This window comes from Pyricularia grisea, assembly GCF_004355905.1.
Source record: "Pyricularia grisea strain NI907 chromosome Unknown Pyricularia_grisea_NI907_Scaffold_2, whole genome shotgun sequence".
In the NCBI taxonomy this organism is placed as follows: domain Eukaryota; kingdom Fungi; phylum Ascomycota; class Sordariomycetes; order Magnaporthales; family Pyriculariaceae; genus Pyricularia; species Pyricularia grisea.
Window position 1 is genome coordinate 4,200,279 of NW_022156717.1, and position 27,072 is coordinate 4,227,350.

Sequence of the window (27,072 nt, forward strand, 5' to 3'; positions counted from 1 at the left end):
TGCACCTCGCGTCAAAACCCGTTGCAATTCTAATAGCTATATTCACCTTGTCTAATGAGCCATGCTACCGTGGTAATCAGTCATCTCAAAATCGACCCCTTAGATCATCGACTGAACCACTTCAACATCTACCTAGTAAGAAGGATCGCCCTACTCCATGCTCTGAGCCAAAGCCACGCAGCTGAAGCGCATGTCGCCTCCCTCCCGCTCGAGGAACTTGCGGGGTCCCAGAACGAGAGCCTTCTCAGAAAGCACGTCTTCCGAATCCTCAAGCTTTCCGCGGGCAAGGGGGCCTTTTCGCCGGCCGTCAAGCTCCCAGAGAGTGCCATCCTCCGCCTTGACGAAGCAGACATAATGCAGGTCCACGTCGTCGGTTGCCTCGGGCGCTGCCGTGTCACCCCGTGAGGCGACCGCCTTGTTCTGCTGCGCGAGGGCGCCGTTGGTCTCTATTAGCTTGGAGCGCGCCGCCGGGTCAAGCGGTGTGGCATCCTTGCGGAGCTTGTCGAGTGTCGAATCGGCGTCTTTTTTTTTTCGGAGGCAGGGTTAGCACGTCCATAAACTCTCCTCAGTAGCTGCCGTTTGCCTCTAGACTAGCTTCAATCTCCATTTGCTGAAAGCGGAGGGCACAAAGGATCTCAAAATACCAATAAAGTTCTTGGCAGGGCCGTTCAGAGTGGCATGCAAGATGCCCATCATGCCGCACGCGTTCCTGATGGTCTGCTTGAACCACATGACAGGCTCGTCGGGGCCCTTGCCGGCGTAGTCGGTCAGCAGCGAGTCCTCGGCCAGGCGGTGCGACTCGTAGATGGCCGAGACGGGGAAGACCAGCAGCAAGGCCAGTGCGGGCCGCGGGATGAAGGCCAGCATTTCCGGGTCGTCGATGGAGAAGACGTCGTGCATCTGCAGGGCGCTGCTAAGGCCCAGACCGCGCACCAGCTCTGTCATCAGTTCCGGGTTCGCCTCGAGCGGTATGAACGCCGGCCTGGTGCCCGCTTCGGGCGCTGCCGTACTTTCTGTGCTTGATGCCATCTTGATCCGACCAGGGGCGTATCCGGGGATGGGGTTTTGTGGGGGGGGTTTATGATTTGGAAGCGACTGATGATACAGCGATAGTTTTCTTTTCGGTCGCAAGTGTCTGCTAAGAGCCAAAAGTATGTGCCTTTGACGAAGATACTGACGAAAAATCTAGATTACTGGACACTGGTTGATAAATTTTTGTGAGGCTGGTAAAATCCAAATTCTGAAGTTCAGCGGGAGATGAGCAACTTGGGTATGAGGAAAACATGAAGTATATAAACCAGCCAAAATGTACGGGACCTAGGTACTGTCAAAAAGTCTAGGTAGGTACGGTATGTACCTTAGTACAGTGCTGCAGTGGAGTATGCTGTGGGGTCAAAGTTAGCGCCACTTCTAGGCAGCCCAGCAAGGCAAAAACACAAACACTCCTCCTGTATTGTCCCAGGAATGATATCATCCCGATTATTTCACAGCAGATGCTCTTTCATGTGTGCCTAAGAAATGCATAAAGCCTCGACAACATTAAAAGATTATCTTGGTAAAGAATTGAACTCAGTTAGAAGCGGCAAGATGTAATTAAATTTCCAGAAATGATCTGGTCTTGACTAGAATAGAACCAATGAATGACCTGCCTAATATAGATTTCTAAAAAGTTCTTAGGTTTGTACAAATACAGGCCTCGCCGGGGTATTCCTTTACAAGATTCTATCATACAAACAATTTCCACGTACGAATTGTCTAATATACAAAAAAAGGGAAATGCTAGTAGGTTCCGTGATATACAAGATGCACCTAGAGTCTTGCTCCAACAGCATCTGCCCCTATACGTCGGCCGTTTTTTCCGAAGCCTCTACTACCAGTGGGCTATCCGTTAAATCGCCCCCCAAACCGGCCTCCTCCAACATCTCCTTGTCCTTGGCTTGCTTCTTCAACATAATAGCTTCGATCCTCTTCTTTTGTACAATTCTTTCCTGTGATCTAAAGTCCACCTTGTCGAGCCGATCACGAATCTTCTCTTCGACGAGCGCCTTGGCGTGGAACGCAAGATCCTGGCTGATGAACACGCCCTGGTATCGATAGCTGAGCCAGAGGTATAGAATGAGACACTTGTGGAGAACTTCGAGTTTGGTCAGCTGCTCCTGGGCCTTCCACTTGGGAAAATTCCTGTCGTCCATGTCAAGCAGCTCAAAGTCGAGCCCGCCCAGGCTCAGTAGATGCCCATCCTTCAGCTCGGATATACACATGGCGCATTTTCGTAGGAAATCCTTGGTTTTCATGTCTACGGGTGCTGCAAGTAGCACAAGGCGGTCTGTAATCGGCATGGGGAAAGGCTGGATAGCATCTGCAATCTCGATCCAATCGTCGAAATTGCAGACGAAATAGTCGTCCGAAGTCCTGACCACCTCTCTGATTTTAAGAAGAATGTGCGATAGCGGTGTATCGGACGAAAAATATGTCGAGAACTTCTCAATAATGGTCGTGGGCGGCAATATCCCAGCTGCCTTGATCGGGGGCACTTCTACTTCGAATGCCTTCTGGATTCTGCGCAAATCGGCGTCATCCACACAAGTAACATAACCAACGTTTGGACGGGAGACTGCTTTGCGCACATCCTCCGTCTCGCCCCCCGTTGCGCTCTGTATGGCTTGAGCTGCACTGCGAAAGCGGCCAGCCCTGCCGCCGATTTGCTTGATTTCAGGATCCTCCAAGAAACGTCGTTCTGAGCCGTCAAACTTGTTGGTCGTGTCGAACACGACTCTCTTGATCTCCAGGTTAAGGCCCATGCCTATAGCATCGCTCGCGACAATGTAGTCGTATTCGTTGTCCGGGTCGTTGAACAGTGCGGCCTGCTCAGCTCTGGTCTCGGGAGGCAAGGAACCGTAAACAATAGCACACCGCTTGCCCGTCTGCTTTTCAATACCTTGTTTGAGAGAGTGAAGACCAAGCCTGCTAAAGGCGACAACTGCATCACCCTTTTGAAGTTTTTTGAAATTACCACCCAGACTTGATTTCATCGTATCCAGCGGACTTAATCTCTCATATTGGTGCACGATGCACTCGTCTCCCATGCTCTCAACCAATCTCTTGATGAGATCCACGGTTCTCTCCTCACCGCAGAGGTGAAGCTCGTGTGCTTGGATTCCAAGAACGGCTTGCGTCCAAGCCCAGCCCCGATTCGGATCCGCAATCATCTGGATCTCGTCAATGACTGCCACATCGACGACTGTGTTCAACGGAGCCATCTCCACCGTGCAGGAAGAAATAAAACATTGGGTATCTTCCGGCCACCTCTGCTCCTCGCCGGTCAGCAAAGCACAGCTCCTGCCCTTGGCAATCATGCGAGTATACACCTCGTGGGCCAGCAGCCTCAGTGGTCCTGCGTACACGCCTGTTGTTGCGCCCTCCAGTGCCTTGAGTGCGTTGTATGTCTTTCCGGAATTTGTCGGTCCGACGTGAAGATGGATTTTTCTCTGCATGGTTCGTGTACCAGGGTACCATTCTGTAGGATGTTGGAAATCACCAAGCTTGGGGAGGACATGTGTTGAAGGAGAGCTGTACTTGGTATGTCCAATGAAGCTGCGGAAGGCGAACTTGATCTCCCTGTTGAGTCCACCAATGTTACCGGTGACGAATCCATGGCGCAAGCTCCAGAACAGTGGATTATCGGTCCTGCTGTGACTTCCATGTGCCGCCAAGTTGAAACTTGCCTCGAGAGCGTCGGTGAATCTTTTGGCCGTTGTGCGGAGATGGCGTGACCCCGTGAATCCAAAGCCCTTGTACTCGTCTTCTTGGGGGTTCATCGAATCAAGCCGATCGAGAATAATGTTGAAGTGCTTCTGCACCAATCTACGGAAATTGTAGTACGCATCGCCGTTGCCTGACCCTGCGGCATGATTCGAGGGGCTTGGAGAGCCAGCATAAGATGTTGGTTGTGGAGATTTCGAGTTGGATTTGGATACTCTCCTCGACCGTGCCGGTGAGGTAGTAAGTTGTCGAGTACATATCGGCAGAGCAGTGTGGACCAGTCGAGTCGGCCTCGACAGGGTGCGCACAAGGGATTTCATGACAGCCGCCAGAGAGGATTGCAATGCTGGGATTGGAATCCCCTCGTCCGGTTGCGGAAAAGTGAGTCTAGTATTGCCACTGCTGTCTTTGCATGCAGGAATAGTGACAACAATAGAGAAATTTTTTGAGCTCGCCCCTCTGCGGCTGGCTAACAACAATAAGTTGTAGGCAGTTTCTGATGCTGATATTACCAACCGACGTAGACAAGGGGCGGCTTCAACCAGAAAAAATTATGGATATCGATAAGGGAGACTGAAAGTTTGACGCGAATTTAGATTTTCGCCAACAACCGCGCCGACCGTACCGCGCCAAGTGGGGCTCTAATTCGCTAGGCATTGTTGCTTTTGCCTTCCCTTCTTCTCAGTAAAAACCATAGCTTGCGCATCCTGGGGTCTTATCTAATCAGCGCATGCATGCACTATGACGATTCCAACGTCTTCCTGGCGCCTCCCCAACCTACCCCCGTCCTTGCCGGTCTCTGAATAATATCTTTCCTGCGCTGTTTGTCAGTCTTGGGTATTTTGAAACTCTAAGAATATTTAATTTGAATCGACCTTGAAAATTTGGCCATTCCTTTGCTAACGAGAACTGAGAAAAACGCTTTCACAACTGATTGATGGTCAGATCTGTCGGTACCCCACGAAATAAACCCTGAGCGCCAACGGGACCCGCCGGACTTGACCACCATTTACCAAGTACAAAACATCTCACACCCGACTACGTACCGACGCAAGGCGTTCATACTATCGAGACGTTCGAGCATTTGTCTACACCTCAATAACCATGGCCTCATCATCAACACCCCCGACACCTCTTCTTTAGTAAGCACTTGACTACCGTTCAGGGACGCCCTTGGGTTCGTCACGACAGTGTTCCTTCATTTGGTTTACTAACATTGGGGGCGTCCCGGCTTCAGTTCGTGCATCGCGCACAACAGCACAATCCTCACCGAGTGCACAACGTCGGCATCGTCGCAGACATCATCGCTCGCCTCCCTCGTCCTACCGAAAATCACGCACACTTCTCCGCAGAAGCTGACGTACACACATGGCGCTCACCACATACACTACATCGCCGAGGCGCCCTCGGACCATGGCCCGCACGCCGCCAGTGCGGGCGGCCTGACCTTCCTGGTCATTGCCGACTCGTCGGTGGGCCGCAGCGTACCATTTGGCTACCTGTTTGAGATCCGACGTCGCTTCCTGGAGGATTACCCGCCTGACTCGACCGACTTTGCCGACCTGCCCAATTACGGCGCCGCTAGCTTCAACGGCGAGCTGCGCCGGCTAATGGTTGAGATTGGGAGCACGCGCCAGGGCCGAGACGACGCCGTACAGAACGCTCAGCGCGAGATCGACGATGTTCGGGGCATAATGACGCGTAACATTGAGGGTCTACTTGAGCGCGGCGAACGTATCGACCTGCTGGTCGACAAAACGGACCGGCTCGGCGGCTCGGCTCGCGAGTTCCGCGTGCGTAGCCGTGGGCTCAAGCGTCAAATGTGGTGGAAAAATGTCAAACTCATGGGCTTGCTTGGTCTTGTCATGTTTTTGATATTGTTGACCATCATTATTGCAGTGAAAAACTCATGATATGGGAAGTCTTTTCGCCAAGTTAAGACTATATCGACTTCTGCTTGTTTTTCACAGGGAGTTTTTCATTGTCACCACCATTTGTATTTCTGAGGCGCGCGCGATTCATTGACCGTCAACTTCCACGCATTTCCTTTGTCCTAGGGCTCGATAAATAGCCAACGAGCATGCTGAGGTAACAGTACCAGTGCTCATCTGGTATTATCTTTTTGAATGTTGATATCCGAACTGTTCCACCATGCGGCTTTATGAAGCGCACTGGTTTTCCTTTTTTTTTTTTTGTCTACTCTCTCTCTCTCTTTTTTCGTTTCATTATGATCAAGGTTGTTGCATACGTTTCTCTCGTCTCTTGTGTATGTACAAATCCCGGTGCAGCCCAGTTGGGTAATTATTTCTAATAAGAAAAAAAAAGAAAAAAAGTGCCATGTGAAGATTCATTGACGGCTTTCCCGTAAGTGAGCACTGACATGGCATAGTAGTCATGGGCGAGAAAACACCATTAATTACTTCCGGGCTTAATGTCTACTTTGCACTTGGGTCTGAGGCAGATGTCGATTGTTGCCGCAAACCATTAAATAACCAATGAACATGAAAGAAGAGAAAAAAGAAAAAGAAAGGAGAATTGAAATTGAGCAAAATCAAGCATTGCCGCCCCATTTGAGAAAAGGAATCAAAATCAAAAACATAACCAATTTGTCCACCGACAAAAAGGCCGTCATAGCCTGGGTGACATGGGGCCACCGCCCTGCCGCAGCGAGTCTTGGAATATGAAACCCTGTGCCACCGGGCTGTGCTGCTGCTGAGCAGACGGGACGGCGCCGCTGTGAACCGGACGCCACTGCCTCGTTGTGAAAAAGACGGGGTGCCGGGACGCAGGGTCGTTGGCGTAAAGTGCCGCATTGCCGCCGCCGCCGCCGCCGCCGTGGAGAGCCGCCGAGATGCCACCGCTACCGGCCGACGGGCGTGGAGATGCCGCTGCGGCTGCCATGTGACGATTCGTTGACATGTGCCCTAGGGTTGCAGGAAAGCCTGTACTGTTTTGCGGTTTGCGGTTTGGGTTTTTTTTTTTTTTTTGTCTTTTCTTTCTTTGATAAATGCGATTCTCCTTTTCGGCTCTCTCCAGTCTGAAGACTCGAGGTGAATTGTTTGAGTTTATGATTTGCTCAGAAAATAACCGGACAATGTATGTAAATACTGTTGGCTTGAGGAATAAAATTACTTGTCGTCATATTGAACCTGTAGCCCGATCCTCGCACGGTAATCACAATGGTTACGTCCCAGCTCGGTACCTGCCTGCAGCCCCGCCTCGGCATTTTCTCCGCACGTTGAACGCCAGCAAGCGCAGTAGTGGGTTTTAGGTACATCCTATTCAAGTCTAGACTAATGCTGAGAAATGTACCATATCGTCATATCTACCATTAGTTACTGGTCACAAATGGATATCCAAACACTCGTCAAACGATATGAACAAAAGTTGGTTCAGTCACACGACTATGTATTAACTTAAGCCAGCAAGCTGTGATTACAATGTATGTCTACTTCTAGGGTATCATGTTGTATAAGCGCTGCCATACTAGAACCGCGCTGCATCAGATAATTACAAAGTACACCCAATTTTGTTTTCCTAAAAGTCTGGTTCTCTTATCATTCCTTCTTCCTGGAAGACTTGGATTTGGACTTGGATTTGTCCTTTTCCTTTTCCTTCTCTTTATCCTTGGACTTGTCCTTGGACCTCTCCTTGGATCGATCTTTATCCTTTTGTTTGTCTTTTGACTTCTCCTTGGACCTGTCTTTATCCTTCTCCTTCTCCTTTTCCTTGGATCTCCCCTTCTTAATAGCTTCAACAAGAGCCTCTACTTCCTGCACCTTTTCGGCCTCCTCATTTTCCTTCTCCTTCTGCGATTCCTCCTTTTTCATCTTGGCCCTCAACGCCCCCTGTTCCCTCTCAGTCTTCTCGATCAAGGCATCGCTCGCCTCCCAAAGTTTCTTGGATGCTTCCTCGTCCTCAATATCCTTCCTTGCAAAATCGACGACCCTGCACTCCTTTACCAGCTGCCCTCCCGGGATTCGGGACAGCTCTCCTTCCATGAGCGCAAAGAGAATGGACTGTGCACCCATGTACGGGCTCTTGAGTAGCAGCCATGAGAAAAAGTAGCACACCAGGTAGACGAACAAACCCCACAGAGTTCCGCGAGTGATCCAGCGCGTCATGCCCGTGGTGCGACAGTAGCCCGGGTCGACAAAGACGACTCGCGAGTTCATGGGCAGCTGGTCCGGCCGCTTGTAGGCGTCCAGATGCTTTTGAAAAGCCTTGCCAAAGGTCAAGAGGGCAAGTTTGCTTCTCGCGTAGGCCGTCCCGGGCGACCATGCATCGGCGCCGACGGCTTTGCTCAGCGGCGGGGATGCAATGTAGGATGGGCAAGTAGCCACGATGACTCGCACGTCGCGGTCAAACGGCTGCGCCTTGATGGCGGGGCTGAGGATGCTGAGGAGGTGGAAGTTGGCGAGGTAGTTGACCATCCATACGCTCTCTATGCCCTCGGCGGTCTCTGTCCGCGGCTTCCCGGGCGGCGTGAGCGTGGCGGCGCAGAGCACGATGGCATCTAGACGTCTGGGAGGGGCGTTGTCGATCCACTTGGTTGCAAACTTTCGGATGCTGTACATGGACTCGAGGTCGACCTGCTCGGCATAGATCATGGTGTGACCTGCCCTCGAGCGCATATCTTCAATGAATTCGACCAAGAACGGATCCGAAGGCGGCTGCTTGGTGAGCAAAACCACCTGTCCGCCTCGCTTGGCAATCTCCAACGCCGCGGCCGCCCCAATGCCGGATGTACCTCCGGTAATCATGACAACCTTGCCGTGCAGTTTACGCTCAGAAAGGTTTGTGGCGCCGGTGCAGTACCATTTGGTTAGGGCCAGGGCGGTTAGAGTGCCGCCGGCTTTGATGATGCTCCATGGATGTGGTACCCATTCCGGGGCACCATGGTGGTAGACGTATGCGAGAAAAGGGATGGGCATGGTGGTGACAAACAACCGACCATTTAAGCAAGCTATCCGGCTAGACTAGTTCCAGAGTGCAAAGCTTGCGTCGTGCTGTTTTGTATGTAGCCGGCGTCACCGGTCATGTCATGACACCGAACAGAAAAAAAGATGTCAAAGACCAACGAGTCAGTGCATTCGATGGGTTATTGGCTTGGTACTTTTATATACGAGTCAATCGGTCCCTTTTTTTTCTTCTTTTCTTTTCTTGTAGAGATTGTGCACTTGTTGTTTTGTGAAACTTTTCCAAGCTCTCGGTTGAGGCATTGCATTCCTTTTTTTCGCTGAAAGAAAGGACACAGGGCAGTTTCCACTCTAGGCTAGTTCGGACAGTGTGTCCAGCCACATATGCGCACTGTTAAAGGCAAGGGCGGCCATTTAACAGTCCATTGCTATTACCTGTTGCTTAACCACTGCGAAACAGCACATGTCTGGTGCCAGAGGGTAGGTAGGCAACGTAGGTCCCTTGGGTTTATGCTTCAATTTTGCCAACTGGCTTATTGATGCCTTTTGGCTTCTTTGTTTTTTCTCTTCCTTTTCTTCTATTTTGTCAATTTCTTTCTTCTTGTTTCGACATTGGGTGGTTGGTGCCTACAATGCACAGACACGTTGAATTCATTCCAGATAAACTCCCTGGCACACTGTTTGCATTTTTTTTCGATACCGCCTAGAAAATGTCTACAGTATCGAATCACTTGGCCAGCAGCACACTCAAACTTATAACGGCAAACCAAAGCATCTGGAGTAAAACCATCACGACACTACGCGCTACGGTCGAAAAGCTTCACTGTCTTGGGTTAAGCGGTGCGCGCGACAGGGATTTCCATCAACCCCGGCCCCGTCCTTGGCATCAATTTCTAGCGGCCCCCGGGCCCTTTTGGGAAGGTGTCCGCTGGCGCAGAAGTTTGGCCGAGCGGACAGCGGTAATGACTCGGGGGCAGACTGCAGACTGCTCGGAGCTTTTTTATTTCCTTTAATGAATCTGGAGAAGATGGACAAAACGAGCAGAATGACGCACCGAGGACTCCAAAATGATGCCAGACGTATACTGTAGCCTCCACGATGAGTTGTTGTATTGTTGTAACTGAACAGCGGATAATAGAGAAGATAACTAATTGCACATACTGTAGGGAGGCTATTTTCACGTACTTGGGTAGGTGCTGAAGATATCTACCAGTATAATGAACAAAAGCAGGATAAATCATTGAGCCGTTACAACAACCACCCCCGGGCACGGGATACTTACTGTCTTGACTGTTGCCGAACCGGGACAGTAGGACCATTGACACATCGGATCCGATCAACCCAAGGCAAGCTCCACTGAGTTAGTGGCGCTGGATTTGAAATCGTCATAACTGGAGAAGCTCAAGTGGGGTATTGGAAGCAAAAAGAGGGGGAAAAGACCCGGAATAAACTTAAACCAACGCAGCCCGCAGCAACTTTTTGGTGATGAGGCAAGCTTTCGAATTACCAAATCTTTTCTAGCTTACTCATTAATCAACTTTTTGGGCTGCAGGGATAAATTTTAACCTGTACTACTTACTGGGTCTAGTCGGTCCTCCCAAGCGATGGATACAATGTGACGTAAACATACCTAATTCAGATAGCTTCCATGAGCTGTGTCTGTATGTATGTAACATAATTAGTACGTAGTATTATGGGGAACCTCTATGGATTGCTTGTATTTTAGAACTAGCAACTTTGTCCCCCGCCAAACATGAAAACCTATATAAATGTTATCACCTCGCCCAACCGTCCAGTATATCTCGAACGGATCTTATTCTCATCCAGACAGTAGACATATTTACTTGATACCCCGTTCCCAAACAGCACGCAGCGTTCTGATTTGATTACGCCCTCCTTGAAAGCAAAACCTTGGAACACTTCTCGACCCCCTCCACTTAACTATCACCAACTGCCTTTAGCACAATCCGACAAAATGGTTAAGAAAATCCTCGTCGTTCTCACCTCGGCCTCCGAGATGAAGAACAAGAGCGGCGACACCAAGCCTACCGGTTGGTTCCTGGTGAGTCCGACTCTACTTTACCACCCAAAACGACACCTTGGGAAAGAGAGAAGCCGTTTACTAACAAATCCCCATCTGCACCTACCATAGCCCGAGTTCGCCCACCCTTATGACGAGTTCGTCAAGGCCGGCTACGAGCTCACCGTGGTCTCGCCCAAGGGCGGAGAGTCCAACCTCGACCCGGCCAGCATCGAAATGTTCAAGTCTGACGCTTCGTCGACTTCCTTCCTGAACAACCAAAAGGACCTCTGGGAGAAGACCAAGAAGCTGTCCGACTACGTCGACAAGGCCTCCGAGTTCGACGCCGTCTTCTACCCGGGCGGTCACGGCCCCATGCTGGACCTGGCCGTTGACGCCGAGTCGCAGAAGCTGATTGCCAACTTTTACGAGGCTGGAAAGCCAGTGGCGGCCGTCTGCCACGCCCCGATTGTCCTGGCCGACGTGAAGCTGTCCACTGGCGAGTACTTGGTCAAGGGCAAGACCGTCACAGGCTTCACCAACAAGGAGGAGGAGATCATGCAGCTCGTCGACTACCTGCCTTTTCTGCTCGAGGACAAGATCAAGGCCAACGGCGCATCCTTTGTCAAGGCCGACGAGCCATGGGGAGAGAAGGTCGTGGTTGATGGCAAGCTCATTACTGGTCAGAACCCGGCTAGCGCAAAGGCACTAGGCGAGGCCCTGGTCAAGGTGTTGGGTTAAGTGTACTATTTTTGGGTGGATGAAGTAGTTACAAGCTTCTACATCATTTAATGCAAAAAGCTTAATTCGTGGATATACGGTTCTTTATAATGTCGTTTCTGATGTGTCAATTTGGCGATCTTAGGCCAGGATTGCTAGTGCACTTCCTTTGGAGGTGATATTATTGGTGACATTCGTAGTGAAGCGCTGCCCCGCAAGCGTTAGCTCAGAGCCAAGCGTGTTCCCCCTTTTATTTTAGTAGAAAGGGGCAACATCTGTGTTCGTAATCTGGTGGCGTGTCACCTTTCAAATAGGCTGTCCTTACTACTATAAGACTGGCTTACGAGTCGAAACTGGGTAGCGGTTTGCACTATCCAGGATTTCGGGTTGCTCGGGTGCGGGAGAAACGAAGTCGTTGTTGGTGTAGTCTCGCGACATCGTCATTCAAAATCAACTAGTAAACCGCTAGGTAGCATAGTTTTGGCACCGTCCTGATTGGATTCCGTTGCCATTTCGATCCAGAAATGAGAATGGCTTTCCTGTAGTCCCAGGAAGGCCCGTCCAGGAATAGATAAAAGGCATTCTTTGACCCATCCAGTTTTCAAAGCCTGTTACTGAAGGGCAAGGCTACTCATTCCATTTGCCAGAAAGAAACTGAACAATACCACCACTCAACCAGCAGGCAACCGACGAGACAATGCATTCCAATACAGTCCTGTTCATGATTGCCGCGGCGACGGGCGTCATGTCGGCCGAGCTCAACCTATTCCCGGGCCATGCCGTCGTCAGACGCGAGGTCGCGGCTCGCGAGACTACGACCGCCTCACTGCCGACTTCCAATGACCCTTGTCTGGCGAGCCTAGTATCTATCTCCAAGGGTCTGCCGACACCTGGTGCAGATCTGTTGTCTGCGCTTGCCTCCAACACCGAGGTATGCCTCCGATCCATTCCACCTTTGCGGGCTGCGCTGCTTGACGTTGCTAACCTCTCTTGACCTTGTCTACCAGACCAACCCATGCTCAATCACTGTTCCCGCCTCGGTGTCGGACAAGTTCAACTCATACACGAGCACTATTCGTAGTTGGTACTCGAGCAATAGCGCCGCAATCAACTCGGTGCTGTCGCAATGTCCCAAGCTCAGCTCCTTGGCCGGTCAACTGCCCGTCTGCACCGGCAAGGATAGCTCAAGCAAAGCTGCTTCCACTACTACCATGGCATCTTCCGGAGCTGCCACTACGCGTGCAAACGATGGTGGATCAGCTAGTGCCACGGCGGCGACGGCTGGTGCTGGTGACAGCTCTGGTAACCCCACAAGCTCGATTGCCACCTCTACCAAATCCGGATCAGGACCGCGGGAGACAAACTTTATGGCGGGCGCAGTTGCCGCCATCGGATTCCTTGGTGTTGTCGCTGCTTTGTGAGCCTGATAATAACATGATTTTGTCTACACCAGTCGGGGCAAGGCGAGAAGTTGTTGTAGGAGTGTTGGCACCGTCAAAAGTTATGTGGGTACTTGGATGTTGAGATTAGCATAGTAGCACAACATGATCGATCGAGTCAGGAGAAATCATATTGCTTCAAGCCCATGCAACTCTTTACCCCTTGTCACGTGTAAAATTCTGGCCGGCGTCAAATTTCTGCATGCCACTGTAATCAAGTACAATGTGACGTGGTGCGACAGTTTGAACTGTATAACAGTCAAGTCAGTGTCAACTTTGCCAATTGCGCTTTTTGGTGCAGATTTACTTTGATTTTTCAGGGCGTGGCCATCTTCATCTTCATCATGGCAAGCTCTGAGCTCTTGGCCCAAGAGCCATCTGGTGTCTGCCGATACAGTAAAAGTCGCCCTTCGTCCCCGACACTACCCAGGATTTGTCCATCATCATCGAATCCGACGCGCCAGACTGGTGTGCGATGGCTGTCTAGTTTTGACAACACATGAAGCTGGTGTGTAACCTCGCCAGGTAGCCCGGTCATCGGCCGCTGGTCGTTGGCACTGGAAATAGCCAACTCCGAACCCAACATGGATTTTGGCTGCGGGATGTTTGGTATATGGCCTGAATGACTTTGCTGAAGTTGATGATGATTCCCAGAAGAATGAGGGGAGTTCTCAGAGGCAGTTCCGGTGCGAGAGTGCGTTATCGACTTTGATTCGTAAGCGTTGCCACCAGCACCCCCTTTGACCAAATCGTGCTCAGACCAAGTCTTTCCATCATTCGGGTCAAATGGTGTTTCCAGACGCATAACCCTTACAAAGCCATCCTGGCAGGCTGATGCTATAATATCGTAGCCCCGGATGTTTCCAGGTGCCCATGCGACATCCCGAACTAGCCCGCGGTGGCCCTGGACTTCGGCAGCGAGGTAAAACTCTCTTAACGCCGAGGCTCCCGCAGGGCCCGAAGAGTTTCCAGCCGCTTCACGCGAGCGATATACGCGCACAGTATCCATCGCCGCGACCACAAGCCCGAGAGAGTCTGTGGGAACACCAGCACGCAGTGCAGTATAACATGGATCAGGGTTTGGATCGAAGCGGACGCGAAATGAAACCTCCTCGCCGCGTGTGGGCCTGGGACAAACATTGAAACGGGCTATGGGGTTCCAGTCGGTCAGATTTTCTGGCAGCTCATTTTCAAGGACTTCCAGTTGGCCATCGGCTGCCAAAAGGGCCAAGTGAGAGTGGCGCGTCTCGTCGTTGTGACGAATGGAGAATGAGCGGTAGGAGCCGCCGCCACCTCTGGATCGATGCTCATAAGCAGCCCTGGCGTTTTCCTTGTGGCGATGACTAAAACGTCTTCCCGGAGCGGCTGCAGCATCCTCGGCCCAGAGCTTGAAGCGGCCATCGATGCCAAGTGAGGCCAGTAGGTTGGGATATATAGTTGGCGGGAGCCACTGTAGCTCCAAGATTTCTCCACCGTGAGCGGTCCAGTTGTCACAATGCCTCCAGATGCCATCTTGGTGTCGGTTGAAGACACGAATCTTTCCGTCCACCGAGCCTGTTGCGCACCTGTCTCCGTAACTGTTGAAAGCTACAGCCTGGACAAGATCCTGGTGACCATGTTTCATGATCAGGTCGAATCTCGCCTGATCCTCCATTGCTGGAGGCGACGTTACAGGCAGAGGCATTGTATAGAATAAATATTAGCCTTGCACGACAGATGGTTACTACCCTGTGGTTTGTCTCATTCGTCAACCAACTGCCTGAATGGTGGGTTAATTTGGCTGCGCCTTAGGATGGACCTTGCGTACGTATTGTTGCTGCAGCTGGCTGACCAACCGATGTTCGCCCCAGGGTTAGGGTCGTTAGCGGTCGATCGGTGTCTTTACCGCCTTCCTGACATGGACTAGAGTCGGTCAGTCTTTAATGTACCTCCTCCACTTTATCTCTCCTGCTATCCATTTGCGGTGCACTCACTATATGGAACTTGGAACACCGACCGACAGCGGCTTGAATGTTTACCAGATCATACTTGCCTTCATAGACACCTCAAAAGTCTGGAGAATATTACAACCAGACTTAAGCTCCGGCGACCAGAACTTCCTGTGCTGTTATCTAATCGAAGCTCGCCCTACTTCATCTTCACGTCACTTGAATCATTCTGAGTCGCTCACGCATCGACCTTCTCGTCTTCACAATGTCAACCATCACAACAACAGCACTGCAATCCGGGCAGCCGCCCATAATACCACTGTCCTTCAACGCGAACCAGCCCGAGACCATCCGCCTCTACCCGCTATCGAATTACACATTTGGCGTCAAGGAGACACAGCCCGAGGAAGACCCTTCGGTTCTGGCACGCCTGAAGCGCCTTGAAGAGCACTACAACGCACACGGCATGCGCCGCACCTGCGAGGGCATCCTTGTCTGCCACGAGCACAACCACCCACACATTCTCATGCTCCAGATCGCAAACGCATTCTTCAAATTACCCGGCGACTATCTGCGGCCGGAGGACGACGAGGTCGAGGGCTTCAAGGCGCGCTTAGATGAGCGGCTGGCACCCGTCGGAAGGCTGGGTGAGGGCGAGGAGGCCGGAGACTGGCAGATCGGAGACTGCCTTGCGCAGTGGTGGCGGCCCAACTTTGAGACATTCATGTACCCGTTCGTCCCGGCGCATGTCACGCGTCCCAAGGAGTGCAAGAAGCTCTATTTCATCCAGCTACCAAACTCAAGTACGTGCGCGGACCCACTAAAGCGCCATTATATATATTTGATCATGCTAACAGCTTTGTTTCTCTCTCTACCATAGAGGTCCTGAGTGTCCCGAAGAACATGAAACTGCTTGCGGTTCCTCTATTTGAGCTTTACGACAACTCTGCTCGTTATGGCCCTCAGCTGTCTGCCATTCCTCACTTACTCAGCAAGTACAACTTCGAGTTCGTCGACGAGCAAGGGAACGTGGTGGCGCAGACACCAGGCAGCGGCCCTGGCGAGGGCGACCATGTTCCAAAAACTAAGGTCCTCGCTGGCGGCGATGACGTGGATATGAAGCAGGAGAACGGCGCACATTGAAGAATTCGTCCATAATAATCAAAGTCGCAAGAGATGCAGGGTATAAAAGGATGAGAGTCTTTCTATGCCACCTTTTCTTTTCGGGGGGTTTTTTCCCCCTTTCGGTAGAGCAAAATCGGCCGTTCAATATACATGGAACTGGAGAGGCGTTGGGAGTTATGGCAACAGGGGCACCTTGACTTGATTCGTCCCATGTGTAAAAAAAACAAAAAGGTCTGACACACAGAGACTGTGGTCACGAATCACAAGCATCGCGGATTGTGGGCGCAAAAGATCGAATATGCAAGTTCCTGACGGTCAATTGAAGCTGGGTTGACGAGTTACATCTTCTCGCCTTGGATTGTGGCAACAATCTTGCGTTGATGTTTGGAAGCTCTGCACGACATAAATGAATACCACATGTTAGAGATCCTCCGAAAAAGGATGCGAGGGTGTCAAGCGGTGCTTACCTGAATTCGAGATACCTATTTAAATTAAACAGAGTTAGTGCAATTCCTTGACTATACACTTTTACATGTATCACATAAACGCAACAGAGTGAGATGCTAGGCCGGACTCACCAGATTCCTTGCCAGGTTCCCGTTGCCAGCTTGCCATTCGAGATTGGTATCGTAACAGAGGCTCCAACCAGTGCTGATTTGATGTGAGCCTAATTCCAATAGACAACATCCATTGGGGGAGTACAGACAGAGCTCAAGTCAGTAATCGGTATCGCTTTTCACATCAGGGTCCCAAGTAGCGCCCGCAACTTGGGACCCCATGGACATGGCACGAAAAGCTGAAGACTAACCGGCATGTCATCGGGACCTTCAGCGCTGTGCAAATATAGAGATTCTCCCTTCGGGCCAGCCGCAGGCGCAATGCGGTCGAGAGCATTGCTCATATCCTCCCTCACGTCTTCATCCCAATTTTCGTTTAGGGAAAGGGCACAGCTTGTGTGCTGGACGAACAAGTTGAGCAACCCAACTTTGTAGTTCTTGATCTCGGGGATCTCCTTCACCACCGTGTCAGTGATCAGGTATGAGCCCCGAGACTTCGCGGGCAGAGTGAATTGCTTTTGGAACCAGCTCATTTTGGCGGATGGGTGGGATGTGTATGAAGACGGGCGATTGGCCGATGACGACACCGTCAAACGCGAGAGGTTTCCGGTGATGATTGCTAATGGCAGGGTGCAAAAGATGTAATTGAAAAGCGTGGGGAAGAAGGCGATGGTCAGAAAAAGGACTAGTCCAACCGTGGTAGTGGTTTGATTCAGTGAACGCATGGAAGGAAGCTATTCAAAATCAACAATTCCATGTGGATCAGAAGCAAGAAGTAGAAAAGCCCCGCCACAGAATACTCCATTCCATCACGTCACGGTCTGCATGCCGCATCCCGCGACTGGCCTAACTTGGGAGCTCCGATATTTCCGATCAAATGTGGGGTCGATGTAAGGTAAAAAATGTAGCTAAAGGTTGTCTCTAATCTTGAGTACCAACCAGTAGAAGAAACCGTTCTTTGTTGAGCATTGATGTACGATCCTGAGGCTTAAAATAGTGTGATTTGATACTGCAAACAGTAGTAAACAATTATTTTAGTGTAACAGTCCAGCACGCTAATTCACATCGAACGGACGCAGACCAGAGGCTTGCCACGTAAGTAAAGTACCTAGGTACCTATTTTGAAAAACAGCTGTACTATTTGGTGCTTAGGTACCTACCCTTACCTAATTGAGGGTTCCATGGTATATACTGGAACACGAAGCTTCCAGCTATTACTAATGCCCAGGGTTAGTGGGGAAGTAAGTAAGGCATCCCGACCCACACAGAGCCTGCATAGCAGCCTCGGCAGCCGTTAGCTTTGAGCCGCGAAAAGAGCTTGATTCAGTTCGTACCTTGATAGCGGTGGAGCCCGTAGCAGGTGTGTGATGCGTCCAAGCTTGTTGCACCACATTCCTCAGTCTTCACATAATCCGATCTCTGCGAACATCCCAGGAAACTTCCAAACGATTGAGGTCAGCCATCTGCGACTAAAAAAACAGATATCACTATCGGAATTTTTATTTTATTTTTTTTATTTTACTCTCTTTGTTTTGACCACAGGCGAATTGCCAGCTCCCACACAACGTTTATATACAGACCTCCCGGGATAACCGAACCGAATCACATTAGAAAGTGGACGTGGTGCCCGCTATCGCAACCTCAAAACGTCGAATAAGCACACGTAGAACCAAGAAAAAAAGTCTTTTCAAACTCTATCGCTCGCAATCAGCCGCATCCAATGTCAACGCCGTAGAAAGACCACTTTAGCTACCAGGCGTCATGTACTTCGAGGACGATGTCGCCCAGAGGGTGATCGCCCAAACCGGCTCCTTTACCGGCTACAGGCCTCTGTTGGACCTTGGCCATGGATATCTCAGCGCAACCGCCGACGCGAAACAACCTCTTTGCGGAAACGCCGAGGGTTGGGGCCCGCTTAGCCCATTCCGATATGACTTTACACCTTGCTTTATCGACGTGTGGGTGGCTTCAGTGGCCGTATTCGGCCTCGTCTTTGGGCCCGTCGCCTTGTGGTGGTTGTTGACTAAGAAGGAAGCGGCTCCTATGGGCAAAGGTCTCCAGTTCTGGACCAAACAGGTAAGCTCAACATCTATCTTTTCAAAATGCCACTCGCTTTCGCTGTCATTGCTAACCAATTTCTCGCTCATAGTCTATCCTGGTCCTCGTTATCGCCGATTTCTTTGCGCAACTCATCCTCCAGATCATCAGCTATGGCAGTATTGCTTATGGAGACTTTAGGGTCTGGACAACATTTCTTACGATTTTGTCTCTCCTCGTCATCTTCTCCATACAATGGGTTGAGCACGAACGCCAACGAAACGCCAATGGGGTAGTCCTGCTGTACTGGCTGTTCCTCCTGATCTCCCTGGCTGTCAAGCTTCGGTCTCTGATCTCTCAACAAATCTATGCATCCGATCTCAAATACTTCGTGGTCTACACTGTCGGTTTTGGTCTATCGGCGTTTGACTTCCTCGTTGAGTGGTTATGGCCAAGGAAGCGGAGCTTTTATTCGGCTATCATGGACGATGAGGAATCGCCATCAGAGTATGCGACTATTTTCTCGCAACTTACCTTTTCGTGGATGACCCCCATGATGAAGTATGGTTTCAAGAATTATATCACTCAGGAGGACCTGTGGCCTCTGGGAACCCGGGACACATCCAAAGCTACGGGGGGTGCATTCGAGAAGGCTTGGCAGGGACAGTTAAACCGCAAAAAGGGACCTTCTTTGTGGCTGGCTATTTTCAAGGCATACGGCGGCCCTTATGCTGTGGCAGCTCTTTTCAAGTTGGGCAACGACATCTCGGCCTTCGTTCAGCCTCAGTTGCTGAGGTACCTTATTTCATTCATTGAGTCGTATGAGTTTAAGGAGAGAGAGAGCGAGCCAGTCATCAAAGGTGCTGCTATTGCGTTGGCGATGTTTGGTGTCGCTATATTCCAAACAGCTATGATCGTAAGCTATACTTCCTTGCGTGCCATTTTAGTACTCCAATCTCTTGACCACCTAGGTTTCTAACAATGCCTCAGCATCAATACTTTCAATCAGCATTCGTCACTGGTATGCGGATCAAGGGCGGCCTGACATCTGCCATCTACCGCAAATCCCTGAAGCTTTCGAACGAAGGTAAGGAAGGAATTTCATAACAGTCTCGCTCGAGCGCTTGGAGGCAGATGTCAAATTTGATTTCTGCACTCGTCATTACTCGCCTGCCTCTTCACCAGCTTGGATCTGAATTAATAAATATACTAACCGCCGCCCTATGACAGGCCGCTCTTCTAAAACTACTGGAGATATCGTCAACTACATGGCTGTTGATGCTCAAAGGTTGCAAGATCTGACGCAATTTGGTCAGCAGCTGTGGTCAGCTCCGTTCCAGATTTTGATCTGCATGCTGTCGCTCTACCAATTGGTTGGGTGGTCAATGCTGGCGGGTGTTGGAGTTATGATCTTCATGATTCCTATCAATGGTTTCATCGCGCGGTACATGAAGGGCCTTCAGAAGATTCAAATGAAGAACAAGGACGCCAGGAGTCGCCTGATTGCTGAGATCATCAACAACATGAAGAGTATCAAGCTATACGCTTGGGGGTCGGCCTTCATGAACAAGCTTAACTACGTCAGGAACGATCTCGAATTGAAGAATCTCAGAAGGATTGGAGCGGGTCAGGCTCTGGCTAACTTCACATGGAACACTTCGCCGTTCCTCGTGTCGTGCCTAACTTTCACCGTCTTTGTGCTGACACAGGATCGGCCCTTGACATCCGACATTGTCTTCCCTGCTCTCGGTAAGGCGTGAATCCATCTACCCATGAGTATGCATATTTTTATGGCGACCAAATCTAACCTTGTGAAAACTTAGCCCTATTCAATCTGCTCACCTTCCCGCTTGCCATGCTGCCTATGGTCATCACCTCGGTTGTGGAGGCTACAGTTGCAGTCACCCGACTCAATGCGTACCTCACCGCCGAGGAGACTCAGCCTGACGCAACAGTCATCTACCCAACCGTTGAGGAAATTGGTGAGGATACTGTAGTGGTTCGCGATGGAACCTTTTCTTGGAATCGCCATGAGAACAAGCATGTGCTCCGGGACGTGAATTTCACGGCCAGCAAAGGAGACCTGGCATGTATTGTTGGCAAGGTCGGCGCCGGCAAGTCTTCTTTCCTGCAAGCTATCATGGGAGATCTCTGGAAGGTAAAGGGCCATGTGGAACTCCATGGCTCTGTTGCATACGTTGCTCAACAATCTTGGATCATGAACGCCACTGTTAGGGAGAACATTATCTTTGGTTATCGGTACGACTCGAATTTCTACGAGCAGACTGTAAAGGCATGCGCGCTTTTGGACGACTTCTCCGTACTGCCTGACGGCGACGAGACAGTTGTTGGCGAGCGTGGCATCTCTCTGAGTGGAGGTCAAAAGGCCAGGGTTGCTCTAGCACGGGCTGTGTATGCCAGGGCAGACGTTTACTTGCTCGATGATTGTTTGTCAGCAGTTGATTCTCACGTCGGACGGCACATTATTGACAACGTCCTCGGCCCTAACGGACTTCTAAAAACCAAAACCCGCATCCTGGCCACGAACTCGATACCTGTTCTCCTCGAATCCGACTACATATGCATGCTGCGCGATGGCGAGGTCGTCGAAAAGGGCACGTACAATCAGCTCATTGCTATGAAGGGGTTGGTTGCTGAGCTTGTCAAGACTATCAGCAAAAATGAGCCCGCTGCCTCATCTTCGCCTACTTCTTCGAGCGGTTCCGATAGTGAGACTTCTACCATGATTGATGGCACAGCTACGAGCCAGACCAAGGAAGACCTTGAACGGGCTCAGGAATCCAGCATGACCCTCGAGGCCATCAAGCCGGCGGGCTCGTCGACAAACAAGGCTAGACAAAACAGCATGGGTACTTTGAGAAGGCCAAGTACGGCAAGCTTCAGGGGAGCGCGTGGCAAGTTGACGGACGAGGAGGCAGAAGGAAGTCGGACTAAGCAGGCCAAGGAACACTCAGAGCAAGGCAAAGTGAAATGGAGCGGTAGGCCACCCACACCATGTCCCCCGCAAATCGATATCATGGGGATTTGATCTGATTGCTAACTGACATGTGAAGTCTACACTGAGTACGCCAAAACCGCGAACTTGGTCGCTGTCTGTGTCTACCTTGTGTCCCTTATTGCTGCACAGACAGTAAGCGTCGGTAAGTGAAACTCGTTATAAGGCCAAGCTGCCGGCCTCTGCAAATTGATGTGTTCTTGTCTGGGTAGATACTAACTGCCGGGCGCCATCAGGTGGGAGTGTCTGGCTCAAACATTGGGGTGATGAAAACGCCAAATTGGGCCGCAACGATGCCGTTGGCAAATACATCGGAATCTACTTCCTCTTCGGCTTTGGATCTTCGCTACTCACTCTTATCCAGACGCTCATACAGTGGATCTTCTGCTCTATCGAGGTACGTCTTCTTTAGTATCTGCACATGACTACCTCTATTAGAACGCAGTTGCGAGCTCGAGCTGACTATTAATGTAATTTCAACACAGGCATCGAGGAAACTGCATGAACGCATGGCAATAGCCATCTTCAGATCCCCCATGTCTTTCTTCGATGTTACTCCCGCTGGCAGAATCCTCAACAGGTTTTCTAGGTAAGTTTTGTTGTTGCCTTCAGACCTCCATATTAGTTCAACAGTGCAGGCTCTCCAATGATATCCATTTCAAGAGACTTTAGACTGACTCTGGACACTTTCTTTTGTCAAACGCAGTGATATCTACCGCGTTGATGAGGTCCTTGCCCGCACTTTTAACATGTTGTTTGTCAACTTGGCCAAGTCCGGTTTCACACTCGTGGTCATTTCGATGGCCACGCCGCCTTTCATCGCGCTCATCATCCCTCTCGGCTTCATGTATTACTGGATTCAGCGCTACTACCTGCGGACTTCGCGCGAGCTCAAAAGACTAGACAGTGTCAGCCGTAGTCCCATCTATGCTCATTTCCAGGAGACCCTGGGCGGTGTCTCGACAATCCGGGCTTTCCGTCAGCAGTCTAGGTTTGAGCTGGAGAGTGAGTGGCGTGTGGATGCCAACCTGCGAGCTTACTTCCCCTCGATCAGCGCCAACAGGTGGTTGGCCATCCGTCTCGAATTTATTGGAGGCCTGGTCATCTTGGCAGCCGCCAGCTTCGCTGTCACGTATGTGTCATTTGGTTATCAGCTGAGCTCTGGCTGGGTAGGCTTGGCTATGTCCTATGCCCTCCAGATTACGACTTCGCTCAACTGGATCGTGCGCCAGTCGGTCGAGGTTGAGACCAACATTGTCTCGGTCGAGCGTGTTCTTGAGTACGCTAGTCTGCCTAGCGAAGCTCCCGAGATTGTTCACCGTAACCGACCTCCAGTCAGCTGGCCGGCCGATGGTGCTGTTGACTTTGTCAACTACAGCACTCGTTACCGACCTGGACTAGATCTGGTGCTCAAGAACATTAGTCTTGACATCAAGGCACATGAGAAAATCGGAGTTGTGGGTCGGACGGGAGCAGGAAAGTCATCGCTTACGCTGGCTCTCTTCCGCATCATCGAAGCGGATAGCGGGCACATCAGCATCGACAATGTGAACACGTCAACCATTGGACTGCTCGATCTCCGCCGGCGTCTTGCCATTATTCCTCAAGACGCCGCTCTATTCGAAGGTACCATCAGGGACAACCTCGACCCGGGACACGTGCATGATGACACGGAGTTGTGGAGCGTGCTTGGTAAGTACATGCTCCTGCATAGGGGTCCCCGATTGGACAATGTTTCTACTGGACCTGCCCATTTAGATGTGAAAGCGATCTCCATGTCCGTATGCCGTCATTCACTAATACACATTTCTATATTAGAGCACGCCCGCCTCAAGGAGCACGTGTCCAGCATGGAGGGAGGTCTAGAGGCCAAGGTCAACGAAGGAGGTAAGTCATATAAGCCGCAAGTTCCAGACGAGTTTCTATCCTTTCCCGCCTTTTTGCTTTGCGTCGGTTCTGTGCTGCCGTGGTGGTGATGAGCCGCCCCGCAGCATCCAACCAGCAATCGGTATGCTGCTTTGCATCAACCGTGAGAAACTAAAGCCTTTTAAAATCACACCCCGCCACCCTCCACGATTCCCCAACTGAACCCTTCTCGGCAAACCCCTTTCTCGTTCGTGTGGTACACGACTCATCGTGTCTTGGACCGACACGAGAATTAGCGACAGAATCCTTGAGCGAAAACCCCGCCATTATATCATCTCTCAGATTTAAACAGCGGTTTAAGCCGCGGAGATATACACCCATCTGCCCTTGCATATTCTTCTCACCCCTTCTACACACTCGCACAACGTACAGGGGAATGCTGTCCATATACAAGCCCCTCACTCCCGCATTTTTCTGCGCTTTGCATTACACTGAAGCTCGCGCAAGTTAGCATCGGCCGGCAACTGGAAATGAGAATTGATTGGTTATCACGGCGTAGCCTCCTACGGTATTCGATGTGGCAAAATACTAATTATATCTTGTAACTCGAAACACAGGCTCCAATCTGTCACAAGGGCAAAGGCAGCTCGTCTCGTTGGCACGTGCGATGTTGACGCCCTCCAACATCTTGGTACTGGATGAGGCAACGGCAGCTGTCGACGTACAGACGGATGCGCTACTGCAGACTACACTGCGCTCATCACAGTTTGCACACAAGACCATCATCACCGTGGCGCACCGCATCAACACAATCCTGGACAGCGACAAGGTGGTGGTGCTGGACAAAGGTGAAGTGGCGGAGTATGGGCCGCCACAGGAGCTCCTTGCCAAGAAGGGACAGTTTTACTCGCTGGTCAAGCAGGCTGGTCTGACTGACTGATGGGCTTCAAGGCAGCAGTAGCGACTGGATTTTGAAAATGGGGGGGCGTTGATGGATGTTTTTTTTTTTTTATGTATATGGCGCAAGCATTGCGATACCACTTTCCTAGCTACCTACCTATTTACCTGCGCTTATCAGGCAGTCTATGTCACTTGACTGATTTTGATCAAGCCCGTGGGCTGAGTAGGTAGGCTAGGTAGGACGGACTAAGTCTATGTGACTTGGCGGTATTTTTGATGTTCATCATACTGCCAGCCATGTATTCTTAGATAGAATGGGCATATAAAAGAGGGTGTTATAACTACCTAGTTTTAGACTACTATTAAGGCCCATGGGGCAGCGCAAGCCGTGTCCGAAGGCCAAGGTGAAAGTGACGAGGGTCATGTCAGGTATTGGGTGAATCTTCTGGTGCCGAGAGATAGTGCAGGCCAATGAGATATAGCCCACAAGGGACATGGAACCAGTCAATTCCAAATTGCGGGAAAGCAATAATGACGGGGTTTGCGAGTATCCAATCCCACTCGACTGACCATACTCTGTCCTCCTACTGGACTGGAAGGCCGAGCACACACACACACACACACACACACACACCTGCGCCTTAATTTGTTGCCCGGGCTTTGGTGGTTCAGGTGTATCCCAAGGCAGATAAGCCCGCCCTCCACCCCTTTTTGGTTTAGCCAAATTGTTTATTCTGCCATCACGGGGTTTGAAGATCAACCCATTCAAAAACTCCGAATCCATTCTCTGGGCAACAACTTCGAGCCACCATGCCGCAGCCACAATAACGACTAACCCCTCATTTTTTCTTTCTTTCTTGGGATTCTTTGCTTTCTTTCTTTTGAACAGAAATGTTGGGATAGATACTGTATATGTAAGTTGTTATACGTATGACGAATTGTCAGCAATCAAGGCAATGACTGCAGCAGACACGTGTAAATACCTAGTTGTCATCCTTTAGTCTAAGTATTGCCTATTGTTTTGATTTTCTCTTGACCCCTCCCTTTCTTTGGCTCGTGTTCGAAAATCCGACTAGACCTATCAGAAGGAACCCTTGTACTGAGTAAAGGCGGGCCTTGGTTGATGCACTAGTGAAAATAAAAGATTTTATTTAATATATTTATCTTCTTTTTTGTTTTCCCTTCGCTGCTCTGTAGAGTGGGATCCTACACCGAAAAAGGTGAACCGTCCGTGATCTGTCAGTGACAGACATACTCGGGACTGTCATTTCGTATTCCGACGTAGCATACGGGAGGGGGATGTCAAGGGTCGTCAGTCAGCCCATTGGGACGAGGGGGTAATTTGAGGCACATGTTGATAAACACGCATATAGGATATCTCTTCGGAGGGCAAGCTCTCCGACTTATTCATCTTTCCTGCGGTTCTAGCAGGTTAACACAGTGGATAGTCTTACAGCACCATCCCAGCAGGCCTCCTGGTACCTTTTTTTTTTCTCTCCCTCTCTTTTTTTTTTCGCAAGATGGCAAAGATCAACACCGTTCTTTGCTCGCTTGCAGGAAAAAAAGGGTCGTCTGTGCAGGAATCGGCCCTTACATGTCATTATTCTCCACAAACAAGGCCAGGATATGCATGGATTGCGGCCCTGCAGCATGTGGACAAATGCGTCGGGTGAAATAAAAAAGGCGGCTGAGATAGATCCCTTTGACGATAAGGCAGAATCCCGGGGGCCCTGATCTAACCGAGGATATAAAGACAAGAGACTATAGAGTGAAAGAGAAGTGATGATGGAAAGGAGCGAAACAGAAACAGTGAATCCCACCGGGCCCAGAGCCGAAGTCGACCCCACCACTACCAAGATGGGTTATGGTGATGATGGTGGTGGTGGTATGGTGTGGTGTGGTGTGGTGTATGTGTGCATGCGCGTGCGTACTTAGCCTTGCTAGCTTTCCGGGGTGTGGATATGGCCCCAATGTCGTGTTTGGCTTTTCCACAACCGGTCTATAAGCCGGTACACCGAGCCCACTCGATACGCAAACGAAAACTCCAGCTTCTCTTTTTTTTTTTTTTTTTTTTTGGTTACCAAAAAGGACAAAAAAGACTGGTACCCAGCGGCATTTGCTTTGAAACCTTGTCTATGGAGCTGAAGGATCAAGCTCCATATTCATTCCTTGTTTGGCTTGGGGGCTGCAGAGGTGCAGCGTCGAGATGTCATGTGAACACACTATGACCAAGGTTTGATTTCTTATACAAAAACCACCCCCACAACTTTTTTGTAAGATTTGATTGTTTTTTTTTTTTGATATTCGCCACTCAAATATTTTGTCGACTATTTTCCCCACACGCTTTGTACGAAGTACGAAACTAGTGGCACGTACTGTAGTTCTAGAACTATAACTGGCTGTGGATTGTGGATAGAATGACCTCGCCTGCCTGCAGATTACTTTTCAGACGGTAGATCAAGAAAGACAAGACGACAACGTGCCTGTCTGTTGGCGGGCACTAAGTTCCTGCAAGAGGCTCTTACCAGGATTTCAATGACACAAAGGCATGGGAACCCCTCACAATAAGGAAAGAGCCTTGGACAGCGCTCGGATAAAATCTGCCACAAGGTGGCATGCACAGCGGGCGTAATGTGGGGGAAGATACAAGGGGGAAGAGGCTCCAAAGCTAAAGAAAGGCCCTGTCTCTCTCACTCCTCCCTCTCCCTCTCGGGGTCTTTGCCCAGTATAGTATGGTTTTGTACTACTACTTATTTATGGGTAACCTGCCCTGCCTGCCAAAA

General features: G+C 50.4%; 11 protein-coding genes across 11 annotated transcripts; 5 read left to right on the top strand and 6 right to left on the bottom strand.

Annotated features, from left to right (window-relative positions):
• Positions 1 to 6: 6 nt before the first annotated feature.
• On the bottom strand, positions 7 to 1,283 carry PgNI_03810 (uncharacterized protein). Its single transcript, XM_031123863.1, has 2 exons — positions 645 to 1,283; positions 7 to 521 (listed from the first exon to the last, which is right to left on the bottom strand). Exons 1-2 carry the CDS (start codon positions 1,027 to 1,029, stop codon positions 151 to 153), a joined length of 756 nt encoding a protein of 251 aa, XP_030985453.1. The 5' UTR covers positions 1,030 to 1,283; the 3' UTR covers positions 7 to 150.
• A 555-nt stretch (positions 1,284 to 1,838) lies between these two features.
• Positions 1,839 to 4,082, bottom strand: PgNI_03811 (uncharacterized protein; the record flags this gene model as incomplete). The annotated part of the gene is made up of 1 exon (XM_031123864.1): positions 1,839 to 4,082. One exon carries the CDS (start codon positions 4,080 to 4,082, stop codon positions 1,839 to 1,841), a length of 2,244 nt encoding a protein of 747 aa, XP_030985452.1.
• A 437-nt stretch (positions 4,083 to 4,519) lies between these two features.
• On the top strand, positions 4,520 to 6,775 carry PgNI_03812 (uncharacterized protein). The gene is made up of 2 exons (XM_031123865.1): positions 4,520 to 4,904; positions 5,000 to 6,775. The coding sequence occupies exons 1-2, from the start codon at positions 4,867 to 4,869 to the stop codon at positions 5,673 to 5,675; spliced, it is 714 nt and encodes a 237-aa protein (XP_030985455.1). The 5' UTR covers positions 4,520 to 4,866; the 3' UTR covers positions 5,676 to 6,775.
• PgNI_03813 (uncharacterized protein) lies at positions 6,391 to 6,663 on the bottom strand (the record flags this gene model as incomplete). The annotated part of the gene is made up of 1 exon (XM_031123866.1): positions 6,391 to 6,663. One exon carries the CDS (start codon positions 6,661 to 6,663, stop codon positions 6,391 to 6,393), a length of 273 nt encoding a protein of 90 aa, XP_030985454.1.
• Positions 6,776 to 7,319: 544 nt separating the features above from the next.
• On the bottom strand, positions 7,320 to 8,696 carry PgNI_03814 (uncharacterized protein; the record flags this gene model as incomplete). The annotated part of the gene is made up of 1 exon (XM_031123867.1): positions 7,320 to 8,696. The coding sequence occupies one exon, from the start codon at positions 8,694 to 8,696 to the stop codon at positions 7,320 to 7,322; it is 1,377 nt and encodes a 458-aa protein (XP_030985449.1).
• Positions 8,697 to 10,315: 1,619 nt separating this feature from the next.
• On the top strand, positions 10,316 to 11,515 carry PgNI_03815 (uncharacterized protein). Its single transcript, XM_031123868.1, has 2 exons — positions 10,316 to 10,743; positions 10,834 to 11,515. The coding sequence occupies exons 1-2, from the start codon at positions 10,657 to 10,659 to the stop codon at positions 11,440 to 11,442; spliced, it is 696 nt and encodes a 231-aa protein (XP_030985448.1). The 5' UTR covers positions 10,316 to 10,656; the 3' UTR covers positions 11,443 to 11,515.
• Positions 11,516 to 12,118: 603 nt separating this feature from the next.
• On the top strand, positions 12,119 to 12,842 carry PgNI_03816 (uncharacterized protein; the record flags this gene model as incomplete). The annotated part of the gene is made up of 2 exons (XM_031123869.1): positions 12,119 to 12,352; positions 12,429 to 12,842. The coding sequence occupies 2 exons, from the start codon at positions 12,119 to 12,121 to the stop codon at positions 12,840 to 12,842; spliced, it is 648 nt and encodes a 215-aa protein (XP_030985451.1).
• A 334-nt stretch (positions 12,843 to 13,176) lies between these two features.
• PgNI_03817 (uncharacterized protein) lies at positions 13,177 to 14,544 on the bottom strand (the record flags this gene model as incomplete). Its single annotated transcript, XM_031123870.1, has 1 exon — positions 13,177 to 14,544. The coding sequence occupies one exon, from the start codon at positions 14,542 to 14,544 to the stop codon at positions 13,177 to 13,179; it is 1,368 nt and encodes a 455-aa protein (XP_030985450.1).
• Positions 14,545 to 14,829: 285 nt separating this feature from the next.
• PgNI_03818 (uncharacterized protein) lies at positions 14,830 to 16,428 on the top strand. Its single transcript, XM_031123871.1, has 2 exons — positions 14,830 to 15,591; positions 15,669 to 16,428. Exons 1-2 carry the CDS (start codon positions 15,054 to 15,056, stop codon positions 15,929 to 15,931), a joined length of 801 nt encoding a protein of 266 aa, XP_030985457.1. The 5' UTR covers positions 14,830 to 15,053; the 3' UTR covers positions 15,932 to 16,428.
• Positions 14,830 to 17,204, bottom strand: PgNI_03819 (uncharacterized protein). Its single transcript, XM_031123872.1, has 5 exons — positions 16,722 to 17,204; positions 16,492 to 16,580; positions 16,381 to 16,395; positions 15,669 to 16,306; positions 14,830 to 15,591 (listed from the first exon to the last, which is right to left on the bottom strand). The coding sequence occupies exons 1-4, from the start codon at positions 17,193 to 17,195 to the stop codon at positions 16,252 to 16,254; spliced, it is 633 nt and encodes a 210-aa protein (XP_030985456.1). The 5' UTR covers positions 17,196 to 17,204; the 3' UTR covers positions 14,830 to 15,591; positions 15,669 to 16,251.
• Positions 17,205 to 18,002: 798 nt separating this feature from the next.
• PgNI_03820 (uncharacterized protein) lies at positions 18,003 to 24,809 on the top strand. Its single transcript, XM_031123873.1, has 11 exons — positions 18,003 to 18,546; positions 18,620 to 19,423; positions 19,498 to 19,594; positions 19,738 to 20,256; positions 20,331 to 21,506; positions 21,582 to 21,668; positions 21,760 to 21,920; positions 22,009 to 22,112; positions 22,230 to 23,215; positions 23,342 to 23,410; positions 24,007 to 24,809. The coding sequence occupies exons 1-11, from the start codon at positions 18,232 to 18,234 to the stop codon at positions 24,327 to 24,329; spliced, it is 4,641 nt and encodes a 1,546-aa protein (XP_030984124.1). The 5' UTR covers positions 18,003 to 18,231; the 3' UTR covers positions 24,330 to 24,809.
• The last annotated feature ends 2,263 nt before the right edge of the window (positions 24,810 to 27,072 follow it).

Bases quoted from the DNA above. Each gene is read 5' to 3' on its own strand.
- PgNI_03815 (XM_031123868.1), top strand. From the start codon at position 10,657: ATGGTTAAGAAAATCCTCGTCGTTCTCACCTCGGCCTCCGAGATGAAG. The intron at 10,744-10,833 runs GTGAGTCCGACT...CACCTACCATAG, and splicing joins AGCCTACCGGTTGGTTCCTG to CCCGAGTTCGCCCACCCTTA.
- PgNI_03820 (XM_031123873.1), top strand. From the start codon at position 18,232: ATGTACTTCGAGGACGATGTCGCCCAGAGGGTGATCGCCCAAACCGGC. The intron at 21,669-21,759 runs GTAAGTGAAACT...GGGCGCCATCAG, and splicing joins TGCACAGACAGTAAGCGTCG to GTGGGAGTGTCTGGCTCAAA. The intron at 23,216-23,341 runs GTAAGTACATGC...TTTCTATATTAG, and splicing joins GGAGTTGTGGAGCGTGCTTG to AGCACGCCCGCCTCAAGGAG.
- PgNI_03818 (XM_031123871.1), top strand. From the start codon at position 15,054: ATGTCAACCATCACAACAACAGCACTGCAATCCGGGCAGCCGCCCATA. The intron at 15,592-15,668 runs GTACGTGCGCGG...TCTCTACCATAG, and splicing joins CATCCAGCTACCAAACTCAA to AGGTCCTGAGTGTCCCGAAG.
- PgNI_03819 (XM_031123872.1), bottom strand. From the start codon at position 17,195: ATGCGTTCACTGAATCAAACCACTACCACGGTTGGACTAGTCCTTTTT. The intron at 16,581-16,721 runs GTTAGTCTTCAG...TATTGGAATTAG, and splicing joins AAGGTCCCGATGACATGCCG to GCTCACATCAAATCAGCACT.
- PgNI_03810 (XM_031123863.1), bottom strand. From the start codon at position 1,029: ATGGCATCAAGCACAGAAAGTACGGCAGCGCCCGAAGCGGGCACCAGG. The intron at 522-644 runs GTATTTTGAGAT...GAAAAAAAAAAG, and splicing joins CCCTGCCAAGAACTTTATTG to ACGCCGATTCGACACTCGAC.
- PgNI_03812 (XM_031123865.1), top strand. From the start codon at position 4,867: ATGGCCTCATCATCAACACCCCCGACACCTCTTCTTTA. The intron at 4,905-4,999 runs GTAAGCACTTGA...TCCCGGCTTCAG, and splicing joins CCCCCGACACCTCTTCTTTA to TTCGTGCATCGCGCACAACA.